This window comes from Rhincodon typus, chromosome 1 (genome assembly GCF_021869965.1).
Source record: "Rhincodon typus isolate 14 chromosome 1, sRhiTyp1.1, whole genome shotgun sequence".
NCBI classification, from domain to species: Eukaryota; Metazoa; Chordata; class Chondrichthyes; order Orectolobiformes; family Rhincodontidae; genus Rhincodon; species Rhincodon typus.
Genome location: NC_063332.1, coordinates 119,973,108 through 119,984,351, shown reverse-complemented (window position 1 = coordinate 119,984,351; position 11,244 = coordinate 119,973,108). Strand labels below are relative to the sequence as shown.

Sequence of the window (11,244 nt, the reverse complement as noted above, 5' to 3'; positions counted from 1 at the left end):
ATGGAAGATAATTTAGAAACCCTCTTTGGGAATGCTACTTTCAATTCCTCCAGAGACTCGACTGAAATGGAATCCAAATCTGTCTTCTCTCAGAGGGAGCATAATATTGTTGCAGCTTATTTGATAACGGCAGGTACTTGATATTCTTCAAAAGCACTTATGAACTGTGAACATAATCACGGTTAAAGAAGATTGAAATGTTATGTGTCAAAATGAAAGAAGTCTTTAATTAATGTTTTCTTGGGTTAAATGATGAAATTTAATTAGCCAAACTAATTTTTTTTTCATAAAAATGGATTGTGCTGTCGAATAAGAAATATTGCACACATTTATGAATAATATATGGTTCATTAACTTTTAATATTGGCAATAAGTTGAAGTCTGGGCAGAACATTAATTTTGTTTTCCCTTTTCCCTGTTTAGAATAATTAAGGCTTGATATCATTGTTGTCAAGCTACCGCTACACAAATCTTAAAAGTAATGTTTGCTTTGATGACAATGGAGACATTAATGAGGAACGTGACATTGTGTTTCATTGCAGGAGTGTTAAGTCTACTCAGCAACATAATAGTGTTAATTATGTTTGTTAAGTTCAAGGAGTTCCGTACAGCCACCAATGCAATTATTGTGAACTTGGCTTTCACTGACATTGGCGTGAGTACCATCGGTTACCCAATGTCGGCTGCTTCAGACCTCCATGGCAGCTGGAAGTTTGGCCATGCGGGCTGTCAGGTCAGTATATTGACAGAACATCTATTGTTAAAATAGGGGAGGAGAAATGATTTTCAATTGTATTTGTAAAATGCATTCATTTCCCTTCATTACGACCATTTCCTCACTGCAGGACTGTTTGGCGATGATATCTTCTTTCTCCGTTTCTGGTCTTACCACAAGGGCAAAACTTTCACCTTCCATGGGTAGTTTAAGAAATGATATTACACTAAAGTAGAACTTTTTTTTCCCTCGGAGGGTCATTAGCCTGTGGAATTTTCTTCCCTAGGAAGTAGTGGAGGCTGCATCATTGAATTCATTCAAGACAGATAAATCTAACAGATCAGATAGATTGTTGATCAACAAGGGAGCCAAGGGTTGTTGTGTTATGCCTTGTGGCAGATATTCAATATACCTTTAAGGGGCACGCTCATGACGTCATCTCCATATGAGGTCATGTGACCTAATGGTCTAAAGATCTCCATCTTACTGATCTCTGTCCTCTTGCTGCATGATATACTGAGGGAAGTGTGCTACAATGTATCCCAACTGCTTAGCTTCACCTCGGAAATGCAAGTGTCTGTGATTGTAGTGTACATTTGTAAACATCAGGAGCTATAATAAAAGTTCATTGAATTATTCAGTATTCTGTGACCTAAATCTCATGTTATGGGAGCTAACATAGGCATCACATCACAAAAGTTGAAGACCATCAGCTAGGTCAGCACTTCACATGAAAGGTGGTAGAGAGGGTAGACAGGAAAATGGATTTCAGTTGACGATCAGATCCATCTTGTTGATTGGTGGAGCAGGCTCAAATGAATGGCCCAAGACCTATGTTCCTAAGGTTCAGATGTCCATTACAAACCTGCTGACCTATTCTTAACATTCATTTGGAAAATGGACACACTATATAATGTGACCAATCCGATGTCACCATGCTTTATTCTCAAATTAGTGTTGAACTGTTGCAAATTTAATGGAATAACTAATTATAATCAGTGTTTCTTTGTGTAAAGTTAACTGCTGCAATATATTTTATCTTTCAGATATTAAAAATATAGAAGATATATATCATCATATTTTTAACATTACTGCAAGCATAATTCTGTTTTCATTATATTTGGGCCAAGAAGCCAACCATGCCATCACAGACCTGTCACTTTGTTTATTTCTGACCCTCCCCCTTTTGTGTCCCCGTACTGAGTTAAAACAAAGCTGTTATGGCACAGCAGGAGGCCACTTGGCTCATCATACCAGCACCAGCTCTCCAAATTGGCATAAACCTTTACATCTCTATCTTTTCCCATCAAGCTGAAGGGTTAACTCTGTTTTTTTGCTCTGACCTGCTGAGTGTTCTAGCATTTTCTATTTTTATTTCAAGTTGCCATTGCCAGCAGTATTTTACTTTGGAATTTGAATTCAACTGATGTCTCGCACCCAAATATTAAGGGTTTTTAACATCTAGCATATGGAAATGATTAAATGAACAAAATTGAATGCTAGAAAAATGGCATTGATTCTTATCTCTGATCACAAGGCATTTCATGTACAATGGCGTACTAGAAACATGTGAGAAGATGTCCATGCCTTTCTAATACTAGCACAGAGTGTTTAACTTCCTTCTGAAGTAGGAGAACAGGTAGCTAGAAGTCTTGTTATTATCTCATCTAAAGGTGAATACTGCCAAAAATCGCCAATGATTTTCATTGGATTGCATGTATTTCCCGATCTATTTTTAATTGGTGGTCGGTTTCTTTCAGGCTTATGCAGCTTTAAATATCTTTTTTGGAATGGCGAGTATTGGGTTACTTACTGTAGTCGCTATTGACCGATACCTGATGATTAGTAAACCTGATTTAGGTAAGACTATGGTGATAGTTTTATAGAGCAGTCAAATCTGTACAATTACTGTGAACTCCATAACAATGTAATTCTTTATCTGGGTCATAATCCTGGAACTCCCTGCCCAACAGCACCACATCACATGCAATGGTCCAACCATCTGATCAAGGGCAATTAAGAATGCTCAGTAAGTATTGGCCTTGCAAGTTACTTTCATATCCAATGAATTTTTTGTAGTAATTAAGAAGTTGCTTTTGAATGCAAATGCAAACACAGCCTAGATAATAATTATGAACTATCAGCATATAACTTTACTAGCTAAAACTCCAAACCCCTAATAGAACATGCTCTACACACACATATAAACAGACCAAAAAAATCTTTGGTGTTATGGGTAGAGGGAAAAGCTATCCACTTGAATTGCTGAGCTGATCCTTTTGGCTTGGCAGGGCTTGTTGCTGTTTAATCTCTGTTCTCCAGGTGCTTTTCAATTGCATACAGGCAGCACAGACTAACCGGTTCCCAGCTTGTAAAATCATTTATAAAAAGCGACTGCTTACAGCAACTGGTGAGGGTCAATAAACTAGCCTTCTTCAGGCTTTAGGTACTTTATATTGCAGTGTGAAAGATATTATCTCCTTTCTATAAGTCAAAAGACTTCTGACCATATCATTCACACCCAAAAGCTGTTCAGCTACCTGGAAAACAATCATATGATTGTTGTAGGAAAAAAGAAGCCTTTGTCATTGATAAGTGAGGACCACTCCACAGGCCAGGTGCTTTTGGCCAAATTTCCCTTTATCCATATCCCCTAGCTCTAACCCATCTGCAAAAACCTCCCCACAACTGTTTGGATATTCAACAGTGTAAACTGCTCTTACAATGAGTGTTAGATAAACTGCTTTCAAAAAGTGCAGCAATCATTCCACATCTTTGCTTTTAAAATTGTTCTTTTCCCATTTCAGTTCACAATCAAAATTGCAGCAAAATAAAGACATGGTTTTCACATTGCAGAAATGGATAATTTCATGGTCTAAATTTTTCCCTATGATAGATGTTAAGTTTATGGATCTGCTTTTTGTCACATTTTGAACAACTAAGTCACATTTGCTATTTTCAAATTGAATGGAACCTTCATCAAATCTAAGGAATGTAGAAAAATTGAAGTAAATACATCTCACTAGCCATTTCTTTTAAGATATTTAGAATGAAGTCTATCACTGAAGGGCAACGTGTCAGCCCACAGCTCCAACAGTTTGCTCAGGCCCAATACCCCAGTAGTTGTAATTTTCTTAAATTCCTTTGTCCATTCCACTTCTGGTTTACAAATATTTCTGGATGTTGTCTTTTTTTTATGGTGAAGTTCAATGCAAAATAGTCATTCAACTAATCTGGCATCTCCTTATTTGCCATTATTAATCTCTAAGCTCACATTTATAAGAATGTTACTCAGTTTGTTAACTGTTCTTTTTAGAGCTCTTTAGCAGCTATTCATTTTTATTTTATGAGCGAGCTTTCTCTCACACTATAATTGCCCCCACATCATTATTTTTGTCACCTTTATTCATGTTTTGTTCAATCTTCTGAATAGCCACCAATCTATGTTTAATTGTTTTACAGAAGAGAGAAGTTCTGAAGAAGTGTCATTCTGGACTCGAAACATTAGCTCTGTTCCTTTCTCCAAAGATACTGTCAGACCAGCTGAGCTTCTTCAGAATTCTCTGTGATTATTTTCAATGATTGTCTTCTTGCCTTGATCATTTTGTTATCTGTATCCAAGCTGCTTCTTTATCCCAGCTTCTGCAACTTAGGTCATCCTTTCTATGATGTTAATGCCATCATTTCCTTTTGACGTTTTCAGCTCAGATGAGAAATTCTCTAAATGGAGAAGTCCTAAAAACAAGTTTGCATGATACTGTTTCTCCAGATCAGTGCAGTTGACCACTTACAAGTTTATGCAGAGCATCTTCAGACTTGACTATTGCATGCACTCCTGGCAGGCCTATCATTATGAGGTGCGTCACAATTCTGTTGCCCTTGTTCTAAAATTCACCAAGTACTTTTCACCCAACATTCCCTTCCTCACTGATCTACATTGATTCCCCATTACGCAAGGCTTTGAATTTAAAATTGTCTTCCTATTTTCAAATCCACCCACAGCTTCACCTTTCTGAATTACTGTACAGCCCTTTCTGCTATAACGTAATAGTTGCACTCCTGTGTGACCTTGTGTTAAAGAAAATCATGCAATAAAAATAACAGGGATTATGGAAAAAAAACTACTCAAAATTGAAACAAATATAGTAGTTAACCCAACACAAAGGATAGCACAGTTTAAATAATTGTTAAATTCATATCTAATAATGAAGCAATTACAGTAAATTTAACACTTTACCTTGAAAACATTTGAACGTAACTTGATGGGGGAGGAGGATGGTTTTGAGGTTGCTGAATTGTTAAGACAGGGGCTGAAGGTCATCATCATCGTCGTCGTCTTCAGGTGCAGTTGTGATTGCAGGGTTGGGGTGAAAAATAGTTAATCCAGAAGTGGATGGCTGTGGTTCATTGTCTTCTGACCGTTTCTTGGGGATTGGCTTAAAAGAGGCACCCATTTTTTTGCATCTTTCATAAAGAAGTTGTTCATAGAGTGCCAAATAACAGCTTATTCCACGAACTGCCACCCTGCTGCATTCTGCATTGTAATCATTGCCTTCTAAGAGCTGCAACTGCTTCTCAACTTCCCCCGGGATAGAAGACAAAAGAGAAGTGGAAAACTCTCATGGCTACATCCTGAACTCCTTCTTCATCATCTCCAGCTTCCATTTCCCCCTCAGTGAGAAGTTGTTGTAGATCAGCTGTAGAGAGGCCTTCACAATGGTACTCAAGCAGCTCTTCAACATCCTTACTCTCCACTTCAAATCCAACTTGCTTCACAAGAGCAACAAAATGTTCTTTGATTCTTAGGAGCACCTCTGATGGTTCAAAGCCTTTAAAATCATGAATAAAACCTGGAGAAGCTTCCGCCAAACTGCATGCATTCTTGTTACTTTGTCCTCCCATATTTATGGGTAACACAATAAAATTTGCAAAAAAAAAAGAAAATTACGGAGTACCTCTCAAAAAGCACTTCACAACAAAGAACATGAGTCAACTGAACATATGATGTCGACATATGATGGGACTCTGTTGGCGTAAACATTGTATTCTTCCATTCACCGTTACACTTAATGTGTTGAGGATGGAATCATGTAATAGCCAACACAAGCATACGAAAGTTTGCATTTTACAAACAGCGGTCATCTATTCATCAAACACGTTACAGCCAATTTGCTTTGACAAAACACGTCTAATAGCAGAAAGGACTATAGTCTTTTTCAGCTGGATGACTTGAGAAAGTTATATATGTAATATATCTATCTATAGAATTCTGGTCTCTTGAACTTGCTTGGCTATAATTGCTCAAGCATAGGTAGCCATACCATGAACTGCCAAGGCCTTAAAGCTCTGGAATTCACGAAATCTTTGTTTTAATGTCTCCCCTTGTCATTTTAATTGTTCCTTAAATCCTACCTTTTTAGTAAGTTTCTGGTAGTCTGTCCTAAACACACATACTTTATGTAGCTTGGTGTCCAATTCTCCTTCATAATGCCCCTGATAAGAACTTTGGGACATTTTATTCTGTGAAAGTTATTATATAACTCCAGGTTCATCGTTTAAATTATGTTTTTCAATTTATTGTATTTTTCAGAAAAATAAAGATTTAATTATGGTAAAACAGTAAATCATGAAGAAGTAACTTCTTCATTGCTTTTTCCTTCATATAGTTTCTTAATAGTGCACACTCTGATCCCATAATCTGTGTTGGACATGCAGTCATCTAGTCTTTCCTGGTATCCACAGTATAACATAGTTCCATTTTTGTTTTGCTTCATCCCATTTTACACGCTTACAATCACCTCCACTGCCTTCTGAAGAAAAACATTCACAAAAAATGTGTAATGCAGCCCTTGCTTCTCCTGAGTGCAAAGGTGACCAAGCCACTATGGGCAAAGATTTCCTTTATGTACTTATGTCATGAAATTGAAAACCTCATTAAAAAGTTGATATTTCAACTAACGCAGAGAAAACGTCCAACAGATTTTTAATATACAAAGTAAAAGTGAATTCAAATGATTGGCATGCTGTAGCACAATCTTACAGTTCAGATAAACTTAAATTTATGTCATTTTATAATGTGTATTGTTTTGCACAGAGGTGAGCTGTCTGAAGACATGCAATCAGCTAAAGTGGTCTATTAATCAATAAATATCTCCAACAGGAAGAAAGATGACCAATGTTACCTATGCAACTCTGATCACAGTTGCCTGGGTCAATGGTCTCTTCTGGGCTCTGATGCCAGTAATGGGTTGGGCAAGTTATGCTCCAGACCCAACAGGAGCTACATGTACCATCAATTGGAGGAACAATGACTCGTAAGTTTTCTTTTACTATTTTTTCTTTACATTTGTTTTAATTAAAACATTGCTGTTATAAATGAGTATTAAACTTCATGTTAATTGTTTCGCTTTTTTTAATCCTGGAATAAATTCTCAAGTTCAGAAATTGAAAATCAAAAATCATATGTGCAATATTTAATGGGCAATACCACTGTGGGGTTTTTCATTTAAATTTTCCTCTACAATTAGAAATGAAGTAATATATTTTCCTCACTCCATTTTCTTCCCTCTCGCCTTTGATGTATGATATATGCTCAGATATATTTCTGCTGATTACAAAAGATATAGAGGGTAAGTACAGCAAATCCACAGTCTTGCATGGTGAGGTGATTAGCAGGTACTGTTAAATGCAACTCCTGAAGGAACATCATGGACAGTAACTTCCAGATTTCTTATTAGACTGTTGGGTATTTGGAAACATAGAAACATAGAAGGTAGGAGCAGAAGGAGGCCATTCAGCCCTTCGAACCTGCTCTGCCACTCTCCATGATCATGGCTGATTTTCCAACTCAATAGCCTAATCCTGCTTTCTCCCCATAACCTTTGATCCCATTCGCCCCAAGTGCTATACCTAGCCGCCTCTTGAATACATTCAATGTTTTGGCATCAACTACTTCCTGTGGTAATGAATTCCACAGGATCACCACTCTTTGGGTGAAAAAATGTCCCCTCACGTCCGTCCTAAATGGTCCACCCCGAATCGTCATGCTGTGATCCCTGGTTCTGGACACACCCACCATCGGGAGTTGAAGTAACTGTCTGATTCACTAGCAAGAGGAAGCATTGTTAATCTCATTATTAGCTCAGCAAAAGTCTGATTCATTTAATTACTGATAGAAATGAACTCTAGAATAAAATTTATCATCAATTGAGCTAATATCGCTGCTCTTGATTATGTAGATACAATGTTAAGTCAATAAAGTGACATTGCATATATTGGAATAGTGGGGCCTCCACTTCCTCTGTCTGTCACTTCCTCTTAAGGAAAATGTTGAGTGCCCATTTAGTTACAAAACATATAAAGCAAGCATCCACATATTCAGCATTTCTTTCTGTGTTCCTGTTCTTTATCTTCTTACCCAATTCTTCAGTTGGAATTTTCACCATAGGTATGAGAGCATGTTTGATATAAATTTTCAGTTTCTGCTTTGTTCTCAAATTTCTGAAATAACTGAGTTCAGATCTGTGAGTTGTGCATCAGCCTGTAGAAATGGAGTTTGCACGTTAGTTTACAAAGTGAAGCATAAATGTCTATTCAGAGGAGGTACACCTTCAACCAATCATTGAGAATTGGTCTGATTCATTGCATGGCTTTGTTTTCAGGTTGTTTGTTTCCTACACAATGACAGTAATTGCAGTTAATTTTGTTGTACCATTGTCAATCATGGTCTTCTGCTATTACAATGTATCCAAAACTGTGAAAAGATTTATGCGCCATGATGTTCTAGAAAATATAACCTTGGATTGGTCAGATCAACTTGATGTGACAAAGGTAAGGACGTTTCTCCTTCCAAATTCGCTTACAATGTCTCTGGGGGCAACAAAATGCATGATAGTTAAATCTAATGGAGATTTAAGTCTTTTTTTTCAGGATTGTTATGTTTTCTTTGAAACTACTATAATGCCCATTCTTAAAAATCCCATCCTCAACTCTCTATGCCAACATCTCATTCCTCCTGCTATAGGAAAGATGTTGTTAAACTTGAAAGGGTTCAGAAAAGATTTACAAGGATGTTGCCAGCATTGGAGGATTTGAGAAATAGGGAGAGGCTGAATAGGGTGGGGCTATTTTCCCTGGAGCATCAGAGACTGAGGGATGACCTTACAGAGATTCATAAAATCATGAGGGGGATGGAAAAGATGAATAGTTAAGGTATTTTCACTAGGGTAGGGCAGTCCAAAACTAGAGGGGAAAGATTTAAAGAGATCTAAGGGGCAACTTTTTCATGCAGAGGGTAGTGCGCGTATGGAATGAACTTCCAGAGGAAGTGGTGGATGCTGGTTAAAATATAACATTTAAAAGGCATCTACATAGGTTTATGAATAGGAAGGGTTTAGAGGGATATGGGCCAAATGCTGGCGAATGGAACTGGATTAATTTAAGATATCTGGTCTGCATGGATGCGTTGGACTGAAGGGTCTGTTACTGTGTTGTATAACGCTATGGCTCAATGACTCTTTTCCCATTCTATGCAGTAGAAAAATGGTGCCATTATTGTTCACTTTGTACTCTATATTGAAAGAGTTTATGAGCTGGAGCTCCACAGCCTCTAGGCTTTGTTTGATGATGTATCACAATGGACAAAAGCACAATAATGAATATGATTGAAAGCAATATCATTTGTTTTTTCTTTTCTCACAGATGTCTGTTGTGATGATTGTGATGTTCCTGGTGGCTTGGTCTCCTTACTCCATTGTTTGCTTATGGTCTTCTTTTGGTGACCCAAAATTCATTCCACCTGCAATGGCAATTGTAGCTCCACTTTTTGCCAAGTCTTCCACTTTCTATAATCCTTGTATTTATGTCATTGCAAATAAGAAGTAAGTGTTTATTTCCTTTGAGAAAGAAGCTTTTTTTTTTGCAAATTTCTTGCCCAAATTATATTCATGCACATTTTTCCTTCATTTCAGGTTTCGGAGGACTATAATTGCAATGATATGCTGCCAAACTCAACAGGATTTAACTATCAGCCACGTTCTGCCTATGACCATCTCTCAGACACCTTTAACAGAATTAAACTCTTTCATTTAAATCTGCTGTACTGTAATCCACAATGTTTTGATGCACTACCCCACTTATTATTCTAATGCATCTTCATTTTGTTTTCCTACTGGAAAATGTTTTCTCAACATCTTTTCATTTCCAGACCTGACTTTAAACTGTGTTCTGAATCCTGCATCTGATCAAAGGCTCTAAGTTCTCCACATCCCAGAAAATGTTAAAGTCTTTTATTAAGTGCCTCACTCTTTTTTTTTGCAAGAGAGGAAAGTTCCTTCAAAACAAGTCACATTTCATAACACACTCCTCCCACAACAACTGGCTTCATAGACGCCCATAATTATTTCCATTTACCAGTGACCAAAACTGAAAGGAACAATGTATTCTGCCTTCCTTTTAGTCTGGATTGCTACTTTAACTGTGGGCATGAGTCGGAAACCAAATTTGGCTTTTCTGTCAGGTCACTATTGGAAAGATGAGCTGAGAGTAGGTAAGGTCTGACAAGGTATTTTTACTTCATTTCTTATTGCATAGGCTGATGAAGCAGGAGTGCTTCTTTAGTATCTGTAATGTGAGCTCAATAATCCCTATGCATGTTCCAAGCTTCCTGCTGGCACCAGTCCACCCACAGCAATTATGTAATCATTACAAATTCAGTCCCAGCCCCTTATGTGGCTTAATAATCAGTCAATTATTTTATGATTCGGTACTATATATGATTTTGAATCCAGGTAGATAACATTCACAACAATGTGGGCTTTGGTTACCAACCACTGGCAGCTGATAGTTGGAGTAGAATGCTACCAATCCTTTTGGGATACTGAATCTAAGTGCCAGTCTCTTTATCAGTGGTAGAAACTAGACCACTAGGAACTCTTGACAAGAAATGGCAATGTGTTATATAACTAATTATAACTTATTGCACTTTGGCAATAGGTACAATGAACATTGTTGTAACTATGTCTAACCAGTCAATCAGAAGTCAGGTATGTCTTACAGGTGTCCATTGAAGCCCTGTGCAAAACTGTTTCTCCACACAAACACTGCATGATATCATCAGATTGAATGGAAATGAATGTACCATCTCCATTAATTCCAAAGGAACCGTTATCTGATTGGACACCTCCCTAAGTTTTTAATGAGCATTTTAATAAGCTTTATATGTCCATGTATATAGCTATGTTTTCATGTACAACTGTGCTGTCTTCACCACCTAGGTTTCTGACTCTACAAATTTAGACAGTCGAGAATTCACAATTCTTCTACAACATGTTCTGTTTTCAGACTTGGAGGAATAATAGGTCTTTGGCTTTATGGCTGTTGATCTTGACCCTGATTTTGACCGTGTTTGGTACCTTTGTTCCCCTTTAAGTTCAACCCAATCAGGCACTAATGAATGATTGATCAATAATGAGACAAGGTCCCTGTGTACAGCTTCTTCAGCTGTATAGACAATATATGTTTGTTGCTGT

General features: G+C 37.4%; 1 protein-coding gene across 1 annotated transcript; it reads left to right on the top strand.

The window, feature by feature from the left end:
• Positions 1–9,805, top strand: rrh (retinal pigment epithelium-derived rhodopsin homolog). The gene is made up of 7 exons (XM_020529220.2): positions 1–133; positions 543–733; positions 2,476–2,575; positions 6,876–7,029; positions 8,377–8,545; positions 9,416–9,594; positions 9,685–9,805. Exons 1-7 carry the CDS (start codon positions 1–3, stop codon positions 9,803–9,805), a joined length of 1,047 nt encoding a protein of 348 aa, XP_020384809.2.
• The last annotated feature ends 1,439 nt before the right edge of the window (positions 9,806–11,244 follow it).

Bases quoted from the DNA above. Each gene is read 5' to 3' on its own strand.
- rrh (XM_020529220.2), top strand. From the start codon at position 1: ATGGAAGATAATTTAGAAACCCTCTTTGGGAATGCTACTTTCAATTCC. The intron at 734-2,475 runs GTCAGTATATTG...GGTTTCTTTCAG, and splicing joins TTGGCCATGCGGGCTGTCAG to GCTTATGCAGCTTTAAATAT. The intron at 7,030-8,376 runs GTAAGTTTTCTT...CTTTGTTTTCAG, and splicing joins AATTGGAGGAACAATGACTC to GTTGTTTGTTTCCTACACAA.